Genomic DNA, 25,652 nt, shown 5'->3' with positions numbered 1-25,652 from the left:
CTTGTTATCAATAATTTAGAAAGTGGTAACCATGCCAAGAGACAAGGATCAACTGGACTAGGTAAATACTTGCTGGACGACCAGTGTAAATCTCTGGAGTCACCAGCTCATTGGGACTGTCTCCATGGATCGTACAAGCTAATTGGCACATGCAAGATACAATAGTATGAAATAGTATGCAGGATCCTGCAGACCTGGATCGAGATGGCACATGGGAACCATTGTGCTACAAAGAAAAGCACAATCACTCACCACCTGCTAACATGACCTTCCACAGAGCAACTCCGGGCGCATATACAGTGTGCAGAAACCCAGGCTGGTGGCTTGCCTTCTTGAAGAATCAGGCTGCAGATCTGCAAACTGGCATGCACAGCAAGCAGGAACACATGTGGAGGTCATAGTTTTCGCCAATAACAGGCCACCAGCTGATAACAATTACACAGTTAGAAGGCAAAGGGGTTAAAACTGGGGGACAGTCAGGAGCTGGAAGTTACTGGAGCGAGATAGTTTATGGTTCAGCATGGAGTTGGCTGCTGGTCGCGTGACCATGCCCTGCCACTCAGTTGCTTCACCCACCTCCAGATTTTGCACCTTCCATGCCTCGACTTAAAGACTTTAGGCCAGCTGCAGGCAGACAGCATTGAGTAGGCTGCTGGTCACGTGACCAGGCCCTGCCACATAGTTGCTCCACCCACCATCTATTTAATCAGTCCTCCTTAGGCATCCTCCTTAGGCGTTCTCATCACTGGAATCCTCAAAAAGGGACATGCAAGTACAAGGACCTCACCTATTTGTGCCTATTCGTGCCTGATAGAGGCAAGGGCCTGACCCGCTATCCTGCTTTTCACCTACAAACTAATCTACTATTAGTACTCACCAAAAGACATCATCACATATCTCCTCTCACTACAGCCCATCCCCACTCTCACTGGGGTTCGAATGGCCAAGTGCCATAGGCAGCCGCGGCAAGCTACGCTAGCAAACCTCCCACGGCCCACATGCACACGCCCTCTCATGTTGATCAAAGTTCGCTCAGCAGTCGCTCATGCGGCAGAGAATGCCGACCTCATCTCGTACAACAACTTTGATGCCCTGTTCATCACAGAAACATGGTTTACCCCATCCACCCCACATGTTTTCGACGTCCTCCTACCCAAAGGCTACTGCATTCAACATGCCAACCGGCGAACAGGAAGGGCAGGAGGCGTAGTGGCAAGCATCCACAGGAGCGATTGGCCATGCTCCATCATCCCCTCTCCCAAAACAAGCGCATTTGAATCACTGGCCAGCTGGTTCCCAATATCACACAAGGAATCCATCATCTTCCACCTCATCTACAGACCACCTCACAGGAGTGACCCTTTCATTGTAGACATCTCCAACTTACTCTCCTCTGCCATATTAGGACATTCAAATAATGTCTTTCTCTGCGATTTTAACTTCCCAGAGTCACAGGCTGACAACCACACTTGAAGCACGCTTTTCGCACTGACCGTTTTCATGGACCCTAAGCAAGCTCTAGCAGACAGGAAGATGGAACTTGCTGAGATGAAATCGGATGCATTCTGTGCTGCAGCGGAAAGGGCTTATTCGAAAACCTTTGGGGGCATCGTTACTAGGAACACTGAAAGCCTGGATAATGGGTGCATGCATATCCTGGAGGCATGTATAGGTGAGGAAGACTGGGTATCACATTATAGTGACTTGTTTGGTGACTATGTGTCAGATGGGTGCGATAGATATGGAACTCAAAAGATGTGCGAGTATAGATAAGCCCACGGACCTGGTAACCTTGGAGGAGGTGCTGCGGGTCCGTAAAAGACAAAAAAACTTTTAAATCCCTAGGGATAAATGGTGTCCCAAATGATTTATTCTGGCCTTTTCCGGAAGTATGGGGCCCCTTTTTAGTTCAGGTGTTCAATGCTCTAGTTTTGACCAATCTGGTTCCAGATAGCTGGGAAACGGGAATTATTGCCCCGGTGTATATAAAATGGAGCAAATTTGTCCCATCTTCATCTTCATACGGTCCTGTGATGCAACTGGATGGGACATCAAACATTTTTGCATGGGTGATTTGAAAACGGCTAGAAGAATGGGTTCTGTAGAAGGAGATCCTCTCAGACACACAGCTGGCGTTTAGAACAGAGACGGGCACTTTGCATCAATGTCTACATATTTACTTAATTCTGCCCAAACGTGTGTATGTTCTGGATTCCCCATCTATCTAGCCTTTATGGACCTAAATTCAGCCTTTGAGCATGTAGACAGGCCACCTAACAACCCACAACTCTGCACAGAATATATGATTTGTGAAAGGCACAACAAACCGCAAGTGCAACACTTGGGCGGTTATAGCGCGCGGTATGAATAGTCTTCAACATAAACGTACGATGTGCATTCTTTTTGTCAAAAAGTACATTTGTCCGTCACATAGTTAGTCATCAAGCAAACAGCACACATGCCATTTTCAATCGCCAGAATATTACGTAAAGTTACACTTACAAAATTTCATGGTGTTCCATCCTCTCGATGTCAAGCAGAACAATTGCTCCAAACAGATCCCAGAAATAGAAACAGAAGTTTCGTATGTCCACTATGAATATAGTCAATGTTATCAATTCTTTGTAGCTATTCCACGCATTTTGTCCTTCAAACTCTTTGTGCGTTTCATTCAAGGACAAATAACAATGCCAGCCTTTATTCAGTGATGTAAGCAAGCGAGGGGTAGGTTACGTTTTGGAGAAAGAATGCCACAAAAAAAGATACAGCAGAAGACACATGGTTTAGAAAACTAAGGACAGTTAAAAACAGCGATTTGCAGTATGTCCCTCAAGAGGGGAGCGATAACACACCAGAAAATTATGTATTGCTGTTACCGCTAGGGCTTTCTCTGCGCTGTAAGAATAGGAGATCCATAACCCCCTTCTCGCTTATCCCGCACTCTTTCATGGCTCAAAGCATACGATAACCCTGCGCCTAATCTACAAACTTTCATTACTGTTCCACCCTTGATTCGTTGGTTCGCTTCCTACATTTCTGCCATATGTTGTATGCCTCTTACTATAATTCCTGCATGTTCGTTCATGCTCACTTGCGCACATGAAGCAGCCATGTGTACCATAAGGTGATACTGGGTGAGATTGTGTGCTCATGCTACATATGTCTCCTGTGTGTTTATTCTCATGTCAAGTAGCCACACGCACCATGAGGTGAGGCTTTAAAACACTGTGGGCCTGATTGATGGAACTGTTTGCACTGTGCAATGTGACTTTTCACTGGTGCAAAGTGACTTTGCACTGCCAACATACACCCTGATTCATTGAACAGTGTAACGTGCCTTCCTTTTTGTCGTGCAAAGTCGCTTTGCACTGAAAATAAAAAGATACTTTGCACTGTTCCACCCCGATTCATGGAGCAGTGGAAAGGGTATTTTTGCTGTACGAAGTGACTTTGCACAGCAAAACGACACTTTGCACTGTTCTATGAATCAGGGTTTTTGTTGGCTGTGCGAAGTCACTTTGCACCATGCAAAATAATTCCATGAATCAGGCCCTGTTTGTCTCTAGCCTTTCATCACACTTGAAGTGACCATTTCTGCTAGTCGGGAATTAAATGTGGTGTATTTATCTAGTTTTTATTTAATTTTATTGAGCATTTGTAAGGTGCTTTACAAAACAGAACTGTGTTTCTAAGCACCAGAATGCTTGATGGGAACAGAACATGGGAAATAATAATGTCAAAACAGTAATATACTGTGTTGTCCTACTAGGCATTGTGGCATTTGCCCGTGCAAGTGCATTGTGGAGAGGTGCTGGTGAAGGGGATGGTAGGCGGAGCAGTGGGGTGGTCAATGCTGGAGGAGGGCCTGAGAGGGAAGTTCTAAGGGTAGACAAGGAGGAGAACCTCGGGCTCAGTGGTAGTACAGGCAAGGTTGGTATGTGAGCCATCAAGCAGGGGACCGTAGGGTGGTGGAGGGGTGCTGGTATTGACTGGGAGGATGGTCCTGCGATCCTGTGGCATTCATGATCATCAAGCCACCGGTCACAGCGGCAGTGGGGTGATTAGCAGTTAAATGAATAAGGGATGATGTGAAAGAGGACCTTGTGGATGATGAAGAGGGTCTTGAAGTCGATCCTGTAAGTCTGTGCTGGAGAAGCCTAGGTGTGTGTGCTGTGCTCAAGAGTCCCGCCTTTTCCCGTGCTTAAACGTGGGGAAGGGAGACCCTGACCATAACATCCTGACTTATCATTTTGTGAACACTTCTTTTTTTCTTGTGAACATTATCCCACACCATTTTGTAACATAGCGGTAAGAGACTCCATATGGACGGTATTATTATTATTATTAGATGGTTGTAGCTTGCTCCCATCTTAGATTTAGGTTTGGATTAGGTGTTTAACTCTCCCACTTTACAGTTAACACCCTTGAACTGATCACTTGTGTACGTATTACTTTGATGCCATGCCTTCCTTACAGTGGTCCCCAAAGATACAATTACCATAAAGTGCACGACAACAACTTCTTCTCGTGTATTGCGTAACATGTATGGTAAATAAATGTGATCTACTAAGTACAAAGGAACCAAACCAGGGCAATGGCGGATGATAAATTGCAAGCAAATGGTCAGCGAGATATGTGGGCTAATGCCGTTGGTCTAATATATACAAACATTAGCGCCTCTAACACTTCTGCCTGGTAAGATTGCTTGATTAATATCAACCACACAACTAATGTTAATTGTTCCGTCAATCCTTGTTTGAATTATATTTATTTTAATTGATTTTTTGGGATGTTTGTAATGCACCTGTACAACTAATGGTCTTTCAAGGTGCCACAAGTGGGGTGGCAGTGTGGACCAAGGGATAAAGAGAACAATAGCGGTCGTACCTACTAGTTCATTTGAAATTTGGATAGTGCAAGTGCATTAGTAAGAAGTGCGAGGAAGAGGTGTGGGTGTAGCGCCGGTTGGCTAAATGCAGAGTGCTAGTGTGGGAAGGGAAGTGCAGAGTAAAGAGGAAAGCGTGCAGGTGAACTGGGTGGGAGACAGCAATGGGGGCTAGGGCCCTGCTAAGGGGAGGCCATGAACGCAAGTGCCAGGGATTGCATGGGTTGCAGGGGTGAGGGTCAACCAGGGGGACCCATTCCCATAGACAAGAGTACTTCCCATCTGGTGCTACTATTAATGGCAGACGAAGAGAAACAGGATAGGACAGAGACCATGTGGGTAGTCCATATGCCCAGAGGGGGAGCGACAAAGAAAGATTAAGAGAATCGAAACGCACATGTCTCAAGAATTTCAATCCCCAAAAACTTTTCCATGATTTTGAAATAAAGGCACGTACTTCAAATAATCACATTGGCATTTTAAGTTTTAAATATATATATATGACAGAGGAAAAGCAATATAAAGAGAGGAAAGGTAAAATGAAACTATTTATGCATATTTAACACAATTACATTGCCAAAAATAAATGAATAGAAATACATTATTGAACATTAACATTGCGAGTGTTATACCATTACATTCTTTTTTTAATCAATACAGTGTCCAAACATTGGGTAAAATATTGCAACTTGCTTGTGAAAAAGGTGTGAAGACAGCTGCAAATCATTTAAATCTTGAAGTCGACCTCTCATTAAGTTCAAGTTTTGGAGGACAAGCCTCTTTTGCAATGTTGTGTGGCATAGTCTGTGCCCCGGAAACAAACTCTGGAGCCATTCCATTTGTATGCATTGTCAGCAAAGTCAATGTCAGATATTTCACAAATTCAAAATCCATTTCCTGGAATATCGGCTTGGCCACCCACTGTTTGCTTCGTTTTGTAAACGCCATTTGGTAACAAAGCATAGCAAAGGTTCCTGCAGTTCTTGCTTGGTCCCTCCCAACATTCTCATTGTACTCAAATACAGCCAGTCTTGTTTTGGCCTCCATACAGTCTATGCGAAATGCAACCTTTTTGGCCTGTACTTTAGGCACATATTACGGAAAACCTCTAAATCTCCAGTGTGGCAGAATTTCGGTGAGTCCCTTCAGGCCTCTTGAAAGGGTTTTGTCGCACACAATTTTCTCCAGTGCTGTATGGGGTGGGGAACCGGACGCCAACCACTTCTTACACTCCTGCTCCTTAGTCAAAGGTCCATGTCTACATTTGTGGAAATGTTTGTTTTCTCTTCAAGAGTATGTTGGAACAATTGTGCATCAATGAATGCCACTTTCAAGTAGAATTTCTACAGATTCATTACAGGTTTTTGAGCTCCACCAAAGATGGTTGCTGATAGACAGACCACAAGTTTTCTGAACCCTTTTATTACCAGCAGCGGAAATTATTTTAGAAATAGATTTTGCAACGTGTCATTCCTCAAACTGTGGGAACTGCTCTTGCATGGCCTTTGTTATTCCAACGTTCTCTCTGCACTTATAAGACAACCGCTGGCTGCACTTGTGAGTTAACTGCACCTCCCCTTGTGCCTCCCCTTGCTACTTCTCCTCTTCCCTCTTCCCTGCAGTTGCGTGATCTGAATGACACAAGGCCTAGTAAGATCGTTATTTTTTTCCTGTTTGTTGCCCGCCCTCCTTGTCTTGTCGCACCTAGAAACACTTGTGTACAGACGTGTTATAAATGCCACATCACATCATATCATATCATGTCTTGAAAGTGCAGTATTAAGCGGAAAATCCTGGACTGTCTCACTGTGTCGCCAGCAACCCTTTTGCCAGCGAGTGTACTGTCAATTTATATCTGGCCTGATATTTGTAGTACTGTGTTTTAGCAAGGAACTCAAGTCGCACAAATTGACGGAAACTAAGTTTTACTGAACGCTGATCCACTGAACAGCAAAGCAGATGAACAAAGTACATTTTCAGCAGGCACTTTTCCAAGCATAGGTTGTGCTGACCATGAAAATGTGTTATGTTGGTGGACACAGCTGGCCTGGATTTTCAGGTTGGTGCTCTTGAGAAGACAAGTACAATTCACCATTGGTTTCCCACATATCTCCTATGTAATTTATGATCACATTTAATCATTTGTATAATCTCTAGCAGGCAGCAGTCGAATACAATGTATTTTTACTCCTTTAAAAGCAAATCCTCTGCAGTAATGTGGTTTGCGATTCGATGGTGGTGGACAACTCCCCCAAAGTAGGAATACTGAGGTCGAGATCATGAGCAGATTCGTCAATGAATTGCAAAGATGATTCAGTTATTTCGGGCTGTGATATTTTCACATGAATTGGAGAAACAGGGATAATTGAATGTTTCGTCAGTGGCCATTTTTTAGATGGTGTCGATTGTGTCATTGGGTCTGCAAACATTTCCGATATATCTTCTGTGTCTTCAGTTTCATCTAGGCAATGTTTTGCAATGTGGCAAAGATCCGCAAGTACTTTCCATGGCTCGCTGGTGACATTTAATCCATTTTCCGGCCACTGGACATCTACATCACGACTCTGAATCTTGATTGGACCATGCTGTGCCCCAAAAAGTAATTGCTCCATAGTGCCATCCGTTTGGCAAGCGATATCATTAGTTTCTGTTGTTGTCTGAGTCTTTATGCTCCTCTTCCTCCTGGGCCTCTAATACATTGAAATAAAAAACATGCTCAATGTATATCATACATACAGAAGATACGATTTACCAACTAAAAATGCAATATCAGGTTAAAAATTTCTCCTAAACAAACTGGTTTGTTTATCATCCTTGGTTTCTTTATTTTCTTTGAAACAGTGGACTTCGATGTGCAGACCAAAAGACCAAGCTAAAAAAGCATTTATACAGTGTATAAACCCGGCAAATGTCTTTTCCACTCAAAGGAACATATGTACATATCTAGAAATAGAACCTACTTTACGTACATTAAACATTGCAACATATTAAAAATTACAATGCCCATCAGATGTGTGGATAAATGAAATTTCAGATTATGTTATATATACCTCTGGTGTATGTGGCTCTTCTATTTCGACTGCTTCAATGGTACATTCCTTGGACAAAACATTCATTAAAAATGTCAAGCACACTTAACTGTACAATCTTTAATATCATAAAGTACTTCTTGACAAAGTTGTTTTAAATAATTGTAAGGTAGTCGTCGTAAAACAATTAAAATCATTTCTAGCAAGATAACCTCAAACACTAGGAACGTGTGACGTTTTCAACATATACATTTTACATTTCACCTGATAAACTTTTTGAGATGTCACATGGAGTTGATGTGATATCCTGCAAAACATAGTATTTAAAATGTTGCTTCCCAAATTAGTTTGCGCTGCAATGTTTTCATTGTAATGTATTCCGCTTTGGGTAGGAAGTTAAATGTTATTAACAAAAACAGAAAACTTACATACAGTGGAATGTTACTTGCATTTCAGTTTCATAGTATGTTTTTGGGGAGGTTTTACTTTCATTGTTGCATATCTATGGGCAATAAATACAACACTTTTCTAACAGTATTGTACATTTTTTGAAAAATAAAACACTTGTTAATTTCAAACCAAATAAAGTAGAATCACAACTACCAATGTAACGCACATTCGAACTATGCATACCGCATACTCTGGACCGGTTTCAAATGAGGAAGGGATTGACGTTGAAGTTCCAGCATCCCTCTATAACACAGTAATTGTTTTAGTATGGATGTAAAAGCAAAGTTTAAAAGAAAACATCAGATGCAAAAAAATGGTCCATATTGAGACACACTCCTACATGACACTTCTTATCAATAACTAATATTACACATAATCATTTTCAATAGGTTTCAATTCGAAGTAGGCCGCATGCATTGTTCAGTCGCAGGATTAGTATAAAATAATTACTGGCGAGGTGAGTGATGTTGCTGTTAACTTCTGAATAGTGATCGATGATGAATCTTGCTCCTTTATATTATGTATATAATCAGAAAAGAGTCCAATTGAAAAGGTACATTAGTATTATAAATTTGACCACATCCAAGGCTCAAAAACATTACTACGTACATGTGGTTTGGCATCACCAGAGGGATAATTGATCGACGTGTCTGTGGTTTCCTGATTGGTGAAGGTCGAATACTTGCATCAGTGAGCTCTACTTGACAAAAGACATGTTAACAAACACATTTAAATAAATTAAGCGAAAGAGGGGTTAGACAAAGTAGCCTAAAGTGAAAAAGTTAAAAGTACAGTGCTTTGAGTCACGAGCGCAACTTGTGTAATATACCATCGACGTAAATATTCCCCAAAAAGCAAAAACGGTCATCATGTTACTTTTTACCCACACAATTCATTAGATTGCAAGATCATTTAGAAGACATATGTATAGAGAGCACTCTTTTTATATACCAACATACATAACAAATTCTTCGTCCACTACTAACCGGAACCAACGGGTGCTGAATATTTTGTTGGAATTGCTTTGGGAAGTAATTTGCGAAGGCGTCTCGGGCAACGCGTTTTAGTGTACTGGGAAGCTTTGTGCATATCGCCGGAGAAGTGCATGCTGCAGATGCGGAATTGATTGCTCTTCACGTCTTCCAAGACATCCTTGGCTCTGCTTTCAATCTCCCACAATGGAAATCCGCAATTTGAAAGCCATGTTCTTATTAAATCCAAATCCTTTGGGAATACATGCAGGACTGTGTCATGGTTCACAGTAGGGCAATCTAAAACGATACATGAAAGCATTCTTGAAATGTCTGCATGATCTGTTAAAGAAATAGAAATAATAATTAAAATTAATAAAGTATCACTGTGAGCAAAGCAAAGATCTCATAGCTTTGTTTGTAAACTTTGTTTGAAATAAAAAAAACAAATCTGTAACCATGTCTAATTATCACAGCGCTCAAATAAGTCAGAACTCATTGTTATACCGCAAATTGTAACGTATTACTAGTCCAGTCAATACACGTTGAGCCACCAAATGAAAACATGCGTTGAAAACATGGACTATGAAACTTTACATTCTGATACAATGCTCAGCAATGAAATGTACTAATGCCAGAGATAAAAATACATAAATCCTTCCATAATGGTGAACTCTTTGAGATAAATTAAAATGGGAATACGGTGAACATTGGGTATAAAGCAATACAAACTTTCTGAGCAGCGATCGATAAAATTACTGAACAAAATAGTTGACCAACTCTACTTGGACACACAGATGAGCCGTTTGAGCAAGCCTGGTAAAGGAGATTGCAGACATGTTCCATAGTGAACTACCAAGGTGTTTAAAAAGTGGGTGTGTATGTGAAAGTGTGACATGTTTGTTGACACCCACCAAGCCTCTATGCCAATGTTTGACATCCTCATAACCATGCACCCAGCCCCCTCGCGAGCACACAGTCATAGGTGCAAACTGCCATTGATACAGGAGGGGGATGGATGGACGTGAAGCAAGTGCAAATGGCCCGGAACAATGTTCAAGGGATACATAGATATGCTGATTGCAGGGATGAGGTCTTCAAAGGGGAGTCTGGAGACACCGGGTTTGGGGAGGCTATGTGGACAATGGTCACAGTGTGGTAAACCCCTTTGAGATGTACTGGGTGATTGGCACCTTGAGCATATCGATCCACACAGCCCCCTTGGGAGCACTCGGTCATAGGTGAGAACTGCCATTGATACTGGAAGGGGATGATGGGCATGAGGCGAGCTCAAAATGCCACCAAACTTCTTTCATGAACATCCTAGATGGTTGGATGTGTCGTTTACTTACTGAACAATTCAAATAACTATTCATATTAACTCTTTGTTTTAAATTTACTTTGGTAAGGTAGATGGCACAAAAACTCCAAATTACATTGATGCGATTGTGGTACTGTGTGTAAAAATCCCTTGTACAGTCTATTTGAAGTATCAAATAATTACAAATGTGAACTCCCATTGAAGCAAGAACAGTTTGGGACATAGGGCAATATTGTTTTTAAGTTCAATATTGTTTTTAGACTTTACATTCAGTGATGGTTTTACATTAGCACGAGAAATGTATTCAAATTACAGAAAAAAAAACATTTGTCAGTGATCAATGGAAGTTACAATGATGTAGGAGAACATCAAATGTTAGCCGTCTCAGTTGTCAAACAAACATCAGATCTAGAGTGAACATACTTGTTACTTGGATTACGTGGGAGATCTGTTGCTCGAAGTTCGTGCATAAGGACCATCATCCGCAACACAGATCTTGTGAGGCAGGCTGCTCTGAAGACATCCAGCTCGGTAACGCATAGCAGTGGTGTGTCTTCTTCGGCTATGTAGGCCAATCCTTCAGAGTTTTCGCGACAGCAGCAGTTCTCCACCTCGGTTGGCATAACCTTGCAACCATCGCAAGTACACCAGGTGGAAATGTCTTCCATGCGACTGGGTTCAGGATCCAGTGATTGATCATCACGTCTCTTATCTGATTAGCAAGCATTTCTGCTTCTTTCTCTTTCAATTAATTCCTCCTCTGAATATTCAGGCTCGTACTGGTATGGTTGTATTGTTGCCATAGTTCTGGATTATTGAATAAGTACAAAATCAAAAGTCAGAAAAATAAGAACATGGTTGTTGGTAGACAATAAACACTGTTAAAGAAGGAGAAGAGAAAACACTGCAATGTTACAAAAACCCATAGTGCAAAGACATGAATAGGCACAAACTATGAATGTTCGCATTCACACATGGAAAAAACAAGCCTTGTAAAAGTACAATTTAAATATGGTTTGGCAAAGACATTTGCATATAATGCAAGAAATGTATGAATAAAAAGCTACTACTGAGTTCAATCAGTTCAGATAGTGTAAGTACCTGTTCGCAGGGCGTCGAACTAGGAAGGTAGCTGAACAGGGCAGAAACAAGTCACGGAGGCTCAAAAACAAAATACACTGGCACAAAGGAAAAAGAAACTTCAATATTGTGTGATCAGAAAGGGTTTGCTTACACTTTGAGGAACGAGAACCATCAATAGATTGCGCACAGATGACTTTGACATGAGACATGCATTGGCGTTGTGAAAAGGGGCGTAAGCGTCTAGTGATGTCAGTTTGAGGGGTGGGTGATCGACATTCTTGCCACAAGGGCACTTTAGATGTATCAACAGATAAGATTAGCACAAGATGGTGGCGCCCAACCCGTTGTTTTCACACGTCTAAATGTGAGGAAAACTAAGGTAAGACAAATCGAATTTTTTTTTTTTAAGATCGATTACAGTATGATGAAAATACATGCCCGATCGATTGGGACATAGCTCCTGGGTCAGGTGAATAATGGCAGGTCACAAGAAAAGCCCTGACACCTAGGAGCTACTTTCAGCTCATGCTTCTTGAAATCCGAATTTAGACCCATGTCTATGTATCTAGGCCCAAGTCTCTTTATCTTGAGAGAGAGACAGACAGAGAGAGACAGAGAGAGAGACTCTTTTATTGAGTATGTATGCATCCATGTGTTTTTGCGTCTCCCTCGCTCACTTTCGGTGACTGCTGTGATGATTCACCAGATCCCGTCACTTCCCACCAGAGGGGAGCCCTTCCCTATGAAGCTAGGGAGGTGATGCTGCTACCCAATAATCCCCTAGGGGTGGTAAAAATCGGGAGGATCTCGGAGAGAGAGAGAGAGAGAGAGACTCCCCTCATGGGGATAGGGACTCCCAGCCGGTTAAAGACCTCCATAAATCCTTGCCCCAAGAAGCCTTACCATTGTTGACTCCTTCCCTTTCTTGAGAACCATACTGTGTGTTACTGTGAGGTTTATAGTCTAATCTTTAAATCTTAATAGTACTGAGACCAAGAAGAACCAAAGAAGCATACAGATTAAAAATGTGAGGAATCAACGAAGAACCCTGATAAGGTGGCCCCAAAGAAGCATGAAGATTACATCAGAGGTATTGGGTAACACTTTTAACATTATGCTGGGGCTGGTCTAGCTGTATTAAACCGAAAATGTGAACAGACTACAAGAGAGAGGCAGGAAGAACAGCAAGGGAAGCTGGTGTCGGTCCTGCATTGCCCAGGAAACAAGCTGCAACCCGAGTCCAAGAAGACAGCCGGTCTCTGGACGAGAAGAAACCGGAGTAAGCTGTGCGAGCCAGTGCACGTCCGATTGCTACTTGAAGCCGAGACCCAGTGGTGGCGCGAAATCTAGGAGGTGGACCGTGCGGACTATTAACAGAGTAGAGGCCACCGGAACAGCTCTTCAAGCTGCACTGAGATGAAGCTACAGAAGCACACGCACAGACACGGGTGTAGAAGAAACTCTGAACAATGACCCTGGGAAGAACCGGTAATGCTCCAACAAAGAAACAGAGGTAATGGGAGCTGTGCAAGAGCCGGGAGCGATCCGGGGTGGTGCAAGAGTCAAGAAAATTCAAGAGTAATCTTCCTCATCACAGTAGTGATACCCAGAGAACCAAGAGCCAAGAAGCACTTTGGAGTGAACTCCCTCTTGGCAGTAGTGAAACTCAAAGAACCGAGAGTTAAATATCCTTAAGCAACAAATACCTCATCACTATAGTGATACCCAGAAACCCAAGAGTCAAGTCTTCATTGAGGGTAATATCCCTCAAAGTATTGTGAAAATAAAAAGCTACTAAGTTCAAGAGTGCCTTGGGAGTGAACTCTCTCGTCACAGTGAGAACATTAACCTATGTGAGAAATACCAGGATAAAGAATTGGCTGAAAGTAACGAAGTACTGAGAACCAGGTGAAGCATGAATAAGGCCTGGACACTACTGTTTAAAGGTTTATGGGAAGAACTAAAAAGACATTGCAAAGTTTATAAGAGCGGCCAATAACCTGTTTTTGGAATCTTTCCAGATGGACCAGAAGAAGGTGCATTCCCCTCATCTAGGTCTAGTTGGTAAATCAGACCCTATTGCAAGAGACTGCTCTTGAGTCAACCTGAGACTGAAGTACTTCACCGGGAGAAGTGAGTCATTCTCCTGATCTAGGACTAGTGGGTAAATCAAACCCTATTGCAAGAGACGGCTGTTGAGTCAAGCTGAGACTGAAGTACTTCACCGGGAGAAGCAAGTCATTCTCCTGATCTAGGACTAGTGGGTAAATCAAACCCTATTGCAAGAGACGGCTGTTGAGTCAAGCTGGACTGAAGTACTTCACCAGGAGACGGGAGTCATTCTCCTGGTGGTTGAGCAGGACTTTATGAATGTTTATTGATTTACCTTTGTTGTGGCAGGGATAGAGTAGTGCTTTGGACTGAGGACAGTATGTTCATTTCTTTTGACTTACATCCTGATGAGCACCAGAGTTATTTTGGGTTGAAGTAGGGAAACCTACCCCTCCTCTAGAGGTAGGAACTCATTTAAATAAAAGTCTATAGCCAAAATTATACCACATCATCAGCCGCCGTATTCCATCACGCCACAGGAGTATAGCTTAGGGGCAACGTGCTCGTCTTGGAAGCAAGACGGCACGGAGCAACACAGGTTCAATCCCCTGGTCCGGGCTTAGAAACCTCTGGGTATTAAGCGCGTTATAAATAACCTATCATATCATATCACAGTGCATAGCTTCACATGTTTCTGTGTGGGTGTGCCTTGGTATTGGGAAGACCTGCCTAAGAATGACTGACTGTTCACAGTTAATGCATAATAAATACCGTGAATTCTCTGCGCCTTCTGGCGGTCCATGGGACTCAGATCCCGTTTTTCTTTGGTCATTGATGGAAAGACAGTGGTGCCAATGAAGGAACCTGAGAATAAAAGAAAACAAGCATTATCATTATCATTTGTATTCTTTCTCTTGTGTAATGAAGAGGATAATCTGTTGGTTTGTTTGTTTATTGATTTGTATGGCGCACCAAACTCAAAGGTATTGGGGCGCAAATGATAGGAGGTTACAAGGTATACTTTAGGCGTGAACTACAGTGGTTGCAACAAGATATACAAAAATTCCAAAATTACAATACTTATATACATACAAGGATCACAGAAAATATAGAAAATCTTACAGTAGTTAAATACATGTACGGTTATGTACATTATGATGCAGGATCATACAGGTAGGTTAGGCATTTAGGTTACTCAGTGGTCCTTGGCTTTGAGCCAGTTTAGGGTGTTGTGCCTAAAGTTAGGGAAGGTTTGGTCCGCTCTCAAGGATGGAGGCAGGGCATTCCAATACTGTGCCGCTCTATAACAGGAAAACTGCCCCCCCCCCCAGCTTTTTTAAGTTTAAATCTAGCAACTACCAGGCGGAAGGAATTAGCTGTCCTGGTAGAGCGTTCTGAGGATTTTCTGATGATTCTCTCCGAGAGGTAGAGTGGAGCAGCTTTGTGAGACGGTTTTAAGCATGATTTTGTCATTCATGGACAGCCATTTGTTCGACTCTGAGATATGCTCTCTTCTGGGTATGCCCTGTGCAGTTCTGAGAGCATTGTTCTGGAGGATTTGGATTTTAATGATAACATGCTTTTACGCACCCAAGTACAAGGCGTTACAATAATCCCGCTTGGAGAGGATCAGGGCTCTGGCTAGGATAGTCTTTGGAGAGAAAGGTTGTGCAAGCTCTGATCAGCTTGCAGGAATATGCTGCGACCGAGGCCATGGCATTGACCTGTTTGCCAAGTGTGAGAGTTGAATCCAGGAGGAAACCTAGAGTGTTTACCTCTTTACCATTTTAAAGTGATTACCGTCGATGCTGAATGAGGTATATTTGGAATTGAGTTTGTTCAGGTTGACTGTGGCTCCGAGTATACGAAGCTCAGTTTTATCATCATTCAGGCATAGGCTATGGGCGGCCATCCATGCCTGCATGATTAGATACATTTTATTTCCAAGGGCCATGTCCTTGTCGTAGTCCCCGGTGAGTGGTATGAGGATCTGGGTGTCATCTGCGTGGTTAGTGTAGGTGACACCCAGATGGTCCAGGTCACGGAACAGTGGCTTCGTAAATATGTTGTACATTGTTGGCGAGACGCAGGAACCCTGCGGCATGCCACAAGTGATAGGAATTGGGTCAGCAGCTGCTGAAGGCGAGAAGACTCTCATGGTCCTGTTGTTCGGAAAGTATTGGAACCATGCAATAGTGTACTGTGAAAAGTGGGCGGCTGTGTCAAGGTGTTTACATAGCACTTTATGGTCCACCAGATCGAAGGCAGCAGAGAGATCAAGGAGAAGTAGCAGAGCTATTTTCCCCTCGTCATTAAGCTTGTTGATCTCGGTTTTATGATCAATCAGAGCTGTTTCGGTGCCGTGTTGTGGCCTGAAACCAGATTGGCAGACTCCCAGGAGGTGATTGGTCTCTGAATACTTCTGAATTTGAAGGTAGGCTACTTTGTCTAAGATCTTAAATAGGAAAGGTGCTGTAGTGATTGGCCTGTAGTTGGGTGAGAATGGAATGGTCTAGTGATTAGAGATTGTTTTTTTAGGAGGGCTAGGACCCATGACTCCTTTAAATTACTGGGGACGGTGCTGGATGAAAAAGAGGCATTCATTAATTTAGCGATGAAAGGTGCCAAGTCTCTAGCAGCATCTTTGATGATCTGGGCTGGGCAGCTATCTCCCTGACCATTTGAAGGTTTGAGGGATGAAATAATGTTTTCTACCTCAGTGATAGAGACTTGTGAGAATCTGAAACGTTGAGGCAGTTTGGTGGAATGCGTTGAAGTGCTGGCGTGTGTGGCTAGGTTAGGTAGGTTCATATTTGCGTCTGCAATCTTGTTCACGAGTAGGGCAATTTTGTTTGTAAGGGCATTCTGGATATTAGTACACCAGAGTTTATCCTTTAAGAAATTGTCAGTAGGCGGTATGGGGGCTTCCATCTCCCTTAGTATCACAAAGATACCTTAGTATTTGAGCTGGCTTGGTGAATCCTATTGTTATAAGTTTCCAGTTTAGTGTGTATGATTTCTTTTTTGTATAGGGCAGAGATATTGAAGTTGTTAGTTGTATTTCCCTCGGTTGGTGAGTGTCTCCATAGGAGTTCAAGTTTTCTTTTTTCGGCTCTCAACGTTTTGAGTGGGGGGTTGAACCAGGAGTTCAGGTGAGCTCTTGGTTTACTTTTCTGCATCTTTAGTGGGGCGATAAGGTCTAGGGCTTTGGTCATAGAGGCATTGTATACTCATCTACTAGAGTGTTTGGGTCGGATGAATCTGGCAGAGAGTTGAGGGTAGGGATTACGTGTCGTAGGATCTTATCCACTGTAATGTTCCTTTTATTCCTAGTGAGGAGAGGTGGGGCTATTGAATTTACCTTAGTGGTATGGGTATTAACTGCAAGGGTGAATGACAGAAGGAAGTGATCTGTCCACAGTTGGGGATTAATGGAGGTTATAGATGCATTACAATTGAGGTCTGCAACCCAATCTAAGGTTGTTTGTTTGTTTGTTTTATTTCTAATGTGTTCCAGACCCATAGGTAGAAGGGCGCAGCAGGTAGGATAATGCAAAGCTTACATTGTTACAGATTATACAGGATACAGTAAAGGTTATACATATTATACAAGATACAGGAATGGATATTACAGATATTATACAAGTTATACATATTATACAAGATACAGTAATAGTATACAAATGTGCAGGACCATCATCGTGCAGGTCGATGAGTTACATAGAAGATGGTACGCATAACATATCGTGAGACAGAGGAGAGGGACCACTGTCAGGTCTGGGAATACTATAAACCTATATCTAGTGGTCGTTGGAGATAAGATATTGGATAGCATTCCTTCTGAACAGTGGGTACGGCTGATCTGCTCTTAGATTGTTGGGTAATAGATTCCAGGTTTTAGCCGCCTTCACAGGGAAACTATTCCCACCGACCGTGGTTAGTTTAAATCCAGGTACTACCAGACAGTTAGTGTTGGTAGCTCTAATAGGTCTGATGGAGGGTTTTTTTTGTATTTTGTTCGTGAGGTAGCTTGGAGCGGCGTTGTTAAGAGCTTTGTGTGTCATGGAGATCATTTTTAATTGAATTTTGTGGTTTGTAGATAGCCATTTGTGTTGACGTCTAATGGTGGAAATGTGTGCTCTTTTATTTATGCCCAGCACTGCTCGCAGAGCATTGTTTTGGAGCGTTTGAAGTTTCTGGATGGTAGATTTGTTGGCGCCACTCTAAAGGGCATTACAGTAGTCGATCCTGGAGAGGATAAGTGCTCTAGCCAAGATCATGAAACTGTCATTAGAGAGGAAAGGCTTGCCTGCTCTTATCAGTTTGCAGGTGTAGGCGGTGGTGGAGGCCAAGGATTTTAGTTGTTTGTCGAATGATAGTGTGGAATCCAAGTAGAAACCGAGGGTTTTTACTTCCTTGGAGACCCTGATAGGATTTCCATCAATGTTGAAGGAGGAGAATTCCTGACCTAATTTTTTGGTGTTCATATGTGTTCCCAGGATTATCAACTCCGTCTTGTCGTCATTCAAGCACAGGCCATGTGTGGCCATCCATGCTTGAACAACGAGATATACCCTGTTCACCAATTCCGAGTCCGAGTCCTTCCTATGATCCCCAGAAAGCGGGAGGAGAATCTGTGTATCATCTGCATAGTTAGTGTAGGTGATACCCAGAAGGTCCAGATCATCGAACAAGGGTTTGGTGAAGATATTGTATAGGGTAGGCGAGACACAGGAACCCTGGGGAACGTCACATAATATAGGGGTAGGGTCAGTTGCGGCCGAAGGGGAGAAAACTCTCATTGTTCTTTCGCTGAGGAAAGATTCTAGCCACTTGATGGCCTCAGGAGAGAAATGGGCAGCAGAGTCCAGGTGTTTGCAGAGTACCTTGTGATCGACCAAGTCGAATGCTGCTGAGAGATCAAGTAGGAGCAAGAGTGCTGTTCCTCCTCCATCCCTCAGCTCGTCGACCTGCGTCTTTAAATCAATTAAGGCGGTTTCCGTTCCATGAAGTGGACGGAAACCAGATTGTCTTGCTCCTAGGAGCTTATACAAGTCAAGGTGTTTTTTTATGTGAATATAGGCGGCTTTGTCCAATATTTTGAGAAGTAATGGCACAGTGGTAATGGGCGGTAGTTGGTTGGGATAAGTGGGTCTAAGGTCTGTTTTTTGAGAAGTGGGAGCACCCAGGAATGTTTTAAATTGGTTGGGATAGTGCCTGATGTGAAGGAGGCATTGATTAATTTAGAAATAAATGGTGAGAGGTCTCTGGCAGCGTCTTTTATTAACTGTGCTGGGCAAGTATCGCCCTTGCAGTTAGATAGTTTGAGTGAAAGAATGATTTTTTCTACTTCTAGTGGGGATGTTTTAGAAAAGTGAAATTTGTTGTTTGCCTCTGGTGGGATACTATGTGTAGAGGTATTAGGGGAGTGCTGAAGGTTGAGCATATCTTTTTTTGTTGTATTTTGGTTTGAAGTGTATTGATTTTATTTGCTAGCACATTTTGAATATCTGTGCACCACATCTTATCCTTGGTAACTAAGTCTGGTGTGGCTATTGGTGACTCTAATTCCTTCAGTATGGCGAAGAGTTCTCTCATGCTAGAATTAGAGTTAGTGATACGTTCATCATAGGAGTTCTTTTTGGCATGTGCCTTTGTCATGGGTGAGCTGGGTCACTCTTTCGATGAAACCAAGTTCGGTGAGCACATTGGAAATAGCTAAGGCGTGTTGGTTGCTGGGATCGTTGAAACCAAGGTTAAGATCCCCAAACAATAGTAGGAAGCCTTGGTGTTGTCAGATAGTATTATGGAGATGTCCTCCTCGAATGAACCAATGGGTCCTGGGGGTCTGTAGATTAGATGGGCTGTAAGGGTTCAGGAGTCAGAGATGGGTAATTTGACAGAGAGTAGTTTGCAGGATTTGACCGCTGGTGATGGGGCTAGTCTCAATGCTAGGTTAGATGAGGCAATGACTGCTAGGCCTCCCCCTCTAGTCATCCCTATCTGCTCTCAGAATGTTATAATTGTCAGGTACCACAAGTAGGAGGGCAGGGCCCGCAGCTGTGTGTAGTCATGACTCTGTTATTGCTAGGAAGTCATAATCTTCAGCCAGGATCAGGTCAGCTATCTCAATAGCATGTGCCACCAGAGATCTGGCATTGATAAGAGCACCCTTAATGTTGGAGGTATTATTATTAGGAAGAGTGGTAGAGGGTTTGTCCTGGCTTACCTTTTTGATATGTAGAGAAGTATTCTCCTATGGGGGGACATGATTTGTGTAAGGTTCTGGTTTGTGGTTCATGGAGTCTGGTTAATCTGGCGCAGTGTCTGGTATTTCTCATAGTGGTGGAACCGGGTAGGTTAGTTTTGATAAGACCATGAATGAAGTTAGGGTTGGTAGGTGGCCGATGGTCTTGGGCCGAAAGCTAGAGTGTTACAGGTGAAGGAGTTTGGTATCTACAATCAACAAGGGTAGCTAGTGGGTTTGATGGTCTGATGGTTGGACTTGAGCAGGGGCAGGAATGGGGTAGGTTTGTTACCCACTATTGGTGCAGTTAAGTTCACCATGGCTGGATATTGTACGTTTAGAGGGACGCAACCTGCAGCTGTGGCCAGTTGGCCTATTGCCAGTAGGGCGCACCAAAGGATAGGTAGCCGGTAGGTGGTAGCGTACACAGTGCGCAAATGATACCCCTGTGGTTGTCTGGGACACAGTAATTAGGCAGCAAGGGTGTTAGGTGGTGCACAAGCCCCACACACGGCAAAATAAAGTCAGTATTGGCATTAGGCACAAGTCAGATTGAAATGCGAGCTGGGGTATTAACATTAGGCAGAATTAGCTTTTTGCATAGCACATGGCACAAACCTAGATCAGATGTGGAATCAGATATTAGCATTGGGCAAGATACAAATACAGGTGTAGAGTCAGTTATTAGCATTGGCCAGAATTAACTATTAGCATTGGGCATAAATCAAAATCAAATGCAGGCTCAGAAGTTCACACTTGGCACGACACAAATCAAATGTAAAATCAGAAGTTGGCACTGGGCATAATTCAAAATAAAATGCATGTTCAGGTATACACACGGGGCACGACACAGATCAGATACAGAATTTGGGCTAAAATTGAAATCAAATGCATGTTCAGGTATACAGTCTGGGCAAGACACAGATCAGATGCAGAATCAGAAGTTGACAATGGGTACAAAATAAAAGTCAAATGCACGTTCAGGAATTAACAGTGAGCACATATTGTGTATAAAATCAGAATCAGATCATCGCAGTGGGCACAAATCGGTTTCAAAAACAGAAAACAGATCATAATCTTGGACTGTCGTAACATGAAGTGTGTGGTAACGATACGGTTGCTCTAATATTGGTGTGGCGACCGAGGGCCTAGAAATGGATCATAAGCAAGTGGCAAACAACGGGGGCACATACTGGGATTGTGCCATCATCCTATCCGCATATTAGAGATTAAATAAGTAATCGAGGGCAGGTCAGGTGCGGTTCGGGGACAAGGCGAGTCACAGTAAGTGAGCCTAATGCTGGGGACACAGCGAAAGGTGACTGTTGGGTCTACTGTTAGAGCCACGTTTACACTTAATCGCGGTCTGTCAGGACTCGGGACAGAAGTAGGCACAAAGTAATTTTCTAGTGGTAATTACTATAACAGATATCAGTGGGGCACAAGTTCATATAGATGGTTTCTGCGCTTCTGTTATCGCTAGGATGGCGGGATATTACATAAACACGCAAAGCAGATGATAGTGAGAAAAAAGAGAAGCTGGTGAGGGGCCAAGTTTACCAGTCAGCCATAGTAATTTGGGTGAAGCAAAAAGGGAATGTAGGGGAATCCGTACTGATTTTCTTGGAGTATATGTCTGGTTCAGTGGAAAGATAGACTGGCAATAAGGCTTCTGATAGTGTTTGCGGCAATAGAAGGAATGTAAGGAACTGAGCAGTAATTTTACTCACTTTTGCAGGCGTTTGGGGGAGGTCACGGTACAGACTTCCACTGACAGGCCACAGACACGCAATCAGCCTTTTGAGCCAGGCCTTCTGCTGGTCAGGCCGGCTAGCACCTTCCAGTTCTACCGGAAGAGTAAAATAGTTGAACAAGCCCAATCAGGATTCTCGGCTCGGTGCACAAAGCGTTGCTATGCAACGTTGCAACAGCGTGGGGCGGCGGCCATTTTATATGCTCCTCCATAGCTTCTACAAACAAACAAAGCAGCTGATGCAGAGACGCTGCTGCAGAATACTTCTCCGGTAGTGGGGGCATCGCGGAGACTACAGGAAAGCTGAAAATGCTTCAGCATATGCACTCAACCCTACCCTGGGGGCCGTAGTAGACGGCTTCTTTGAACACCGTGGATGAAGGTGGTTTCGGTCGGGAACAGGCTCCGGCCCTCCTCTCTCCTCCCTTGTGGTAGATGAGGCCCCGAGTGAGGCCACAGACCAGCCTTTTGAGCCAGGCCTTCTGATGATCAGGCCGGCTAGCGCCTTCCGGTTCTACCAGAACAGTAAAATAGTTGAAAGAGCACAATCAGGATTCTCGGCTCGGTGCACAAAGCGTTGCTAGGCAACGTTGCAACAGCGAGGGGCGGCAGGCAATCTTATGTGCTCCTCCGTAGCTTTTACAAACAAAGCAGCTGACGCATGGACGCTGCTGCAGAATGCTTCTCCTCTCATGGGGCTATCGCAGAGAATCCGGGTAAGCTGAAAGTGCTTCAGCATACGCAGTCAGCATTACCCTGGGGTCCGTAGTAGACGGCTTCTTCGAACACCGTGGATGAAGGTGGTTTCGGTCAGGAACGGGCTCCGGCCCTCCTCCCTCATGGTAGATGAGGCTCCGAGTTATTTACAACAAGGCAGACAGAACTGAACTCCATGTAGCTGCTGCATGCAATCTTCATAAAAGTATTTCTGTCCCAGCTGTTGCACTCTATGTTTTATAATATTCTTGTAATGCCAAATGCAGGCATTTTTATGGAGTTGCCAAAATGTTCAGCCAGCTTCTATGTGACCAGTCAATAATTCTGTGGATAATTCCCACAGATGTTTAAACTCAAAAATACAATCTCATGTCTTGTGATGCACACTCCAACCTTCCTTTCAATGCTCATCACATTTATTTTCCAGTTAAGTAGGTGCGTTTTAGGACCAGTGTCATGAACCACCGATTCCGGCCCTTCTGGACTTCGTGGTCCATGATGCACCGCAACATCAGGTCGGCGATCCTCCCAACACGGAAATGCTGCTCTCTAGTGTCCACGCACAACACGCTGCTTCCTAGAAAATAGGCACGCCCCTGCGGCTCTGCGCGTCTCAACGTTACTGATCAGAGTTGTTCGGCGTGTGTATCGTTCCCGTCTATCTTCCAGTTACCTACCCTTTTCCTCCTTCCTGGAATCTCTTCTTTTTCCTGCCTCGCTTCGGTAAGGCCATTCTTCCTTTCATCCCGGAATCCATCTCGTGCTCGGTGCCGCGGGCTCCCCGGCACCTGCTGAGCGTGAACATCAGTTTCCCTTCCTTTCTGGATTCCTCCGCTATAACTTCCCTGGATACTGAACGCAACCTGCTTAAGGCAGTCGGCACTCCTCACACTGGACCCCGAAGACTCACGTCCCTTCCTGTACAAGTCCCGATCAGTGAGGAAGAAGGAAGGAGTTCCCAAGAAGACCACAATCAAGGACAAACAGGTGAGAAAGAGGGAAGGGTGTGACAGACTGAGACGCCAAGAACCTGATATCAGAATTGACATGGAGGCTGCAGTCCAAGACCTCATGAGAGAAATGCAAGAATTGACTACAGAGGTTCAAAATCTCAAGGCCGAAAATGTGGCATTAAAACAACTAGTCTTGTCCAGGGATTCCGCATTCAAAGAAAGCGCTCTGGTCGGGGGTATTGTGGACAAATATGATGGCTCTTCCAAGTCCCTGCGTTCCTTCCTCGACTCCTGCCTGGTGCATTTCACGTTCAAACCCTACTATTTTTCCATGCCCCGGGCTAATGTAGGGTTTATAATATCTCACCTCACTGGCAATGCCTTAACATGGGCGACTCCCTTGGTCAACTCGGGAACCCACTCCTGGATAATTATGACGGATTTATAGAAGCCTTTTAGGCCATGTTTGATCGACCAGAACTCATCTACAGCGCCCAGGAAAGACTTCTGGAATTCCAGCAAGGGAGTCAGGATATGCTTACTTACGTGACCCGATTCAAACTAGCTAAAGAAGCTGATTGGTCACAAGAAGCTAGTTTCCCCCTATTCTGGAGATGCTTGAATGACGAAGTCAAGGATGAGTTAGCCAGAGTGGCACGGCCAAGTTCCTTTCAGGCCTTAATGGACTTATCCCTGCAGATCGATTTCAGATGTTACACATCGCCGCAGATGGTCTTTGTGGGCACGTACCCGCTTGTGCGGTACTCTTCTTACAGGTAGTTCGAAGATGGATGCCCGTGGGATTCCCCATACTACCTGCAGCGGTCCAGTCTTTGCACGTCTCTCTGACGTACGGCCAAGCGCTCACGTGATCCTTTATCCGGAATCGAAGCGGACAATGCTTCACATCGCTACTGCTTTTGGCACTCCGTGAGTTCACTTCGGATACTTTCCACTTACTTATTCTAGTCCAGTCTAATTGTGCCTCTCATCTCTCCTAACCCTGTTGTTTCCCCTTATCCAGATTCATCCTTCAGTCTTCCCCAGCTCATTTCTCCGTCAGACCAAACCGGCAGACCGGAGTGTTTCCCGTTCCTCCTAGACTTCAGTTAGAGTAAGTTTAGTCCCTTGAGAGCTCCCCGTTCACTTCGATTAGGATTCTCACCTGTTGATTCCTTCCAGAGTCTCTCCCGCTGCTCCACTAACCATCTGATCTCCAGTCCTGAATATTCTTCCTCCATCTTCGTTCCTTCGATGGTGAGAGGATTATTTTCTGTTTCTTACTATACCATTCTACTTTCTTCCCGTCTCTTACTTTCTCCTGTTTTTCTTATTCCGTGTACCTAGAAGAAGCCTCCCGTGTGAATTCCTTGTTCTGCCATTGATCCGAGACGCTTCTACTTCAGCCTCCCGATCCGCACGAGTTTGGACTTGACCAGGGTTTTCTTCCCATTAGAGGGTTTCCCTGGCGGTCCTGTCCTCTACACTGGGTTATCCTATCCCGGGTCGGAGAGACCAGAGCTGTCTCAGGGGAGCTTTCACTGCTGCATTGGTCCTTCCATTCGGATTCATCGATCTGTCAAGGTGAGCTTGTTGCAGACTTTGGCGGTAAAAGTCTGTTTGACAACAGCTTTATTAAATTGCATACTGAAATATTGGCAGTCGATATCCCAAATGGAACAACAAATGCAACAACTAATGGCGGCGATGCAGGCCATGTCTCTAGAGATGCAATCCTTAAAACAAGACAATGCGCAATTGCGTCATCAAGTAGCCAGAGCCATTTCAGACACTCCCCCGTCATCATTACATACTATCATGTATGATGGAGATCCTTATAAACTTAGGGAATTCCTCGACAGTTGCACAATCCAATTTACCTTTAAATCTCGCTTTTTCCCTACAGATAAAGATAAGGTGGGCTATGTGATTTCACATCTTTCTGGGCCTGCTCTAGCATGGGCAACCCCTCTAGTTACCTCCAACAATGTAATCCTAGATTCCTATTCCGCTTTCACCACCAGTCTCAAAACCATGTTTGGTAGGAAGGAAATATCGGTGGCCACTCAAGAAAGGCTTCTCGATCTGAAGCAGGGCAGTAGAGAATTGCTACGGTACATTACTCAATTCAAACAACTATCGTCCGAACTGGGTTGGCCGGATGAAGGTCTTTTTACTCTTTTTCGGGGAG

The 25,652-nt window shown here is 43.8% G+C and overlaps 1 protein-coding gene across 4 annotated transcripts in view; it reads right to left on the bottom strand.

The window, feature by feature from the left end:
• Window positions 1–25,652, bottom strand: part of LOC138489337 (oocyte zinc finger protein XlCOF6-like) — a 235,110-nt gene that overhangs the window by 150,730 nt on the left and 58,728 nt on the right. For 3 of the 4 annotated variants that reach the window (XM_069617051.1, XM_069617052.1, XM_069617053.1), the window contains exon 2: window positions 14,563–14,655. In XM_069617051.1, the coding sequence (XP_069473152.1) occupies window positions 14,563–14,655 (93 nt within the window). Of the gene's footprint in view, window positions 1–14,562; window positions 14,659–25,652 lie in introns of those variants that run through there. The other variant, XM_069617054.1, reaches the window with a different exon arrangement.

Source organism: Ambystoma mexicanum, chromosome 9, assembly GCF_040938575.1.
Source record: "Ambystoma mexicanum isolate Mex_15411 chromosome 9, UKY_AmexF1_1, whole genome shotgun sequence".
Lineage (NCBI taxonomy): Eukaryota > Metazoa > Chordata > Amphibia > Caudata > Ambystomatidae > Ambystoma > Ambystoma mexicanum.
This window is presented reverse-complemented; position numbering and strand designations above follow the sequence as displayed.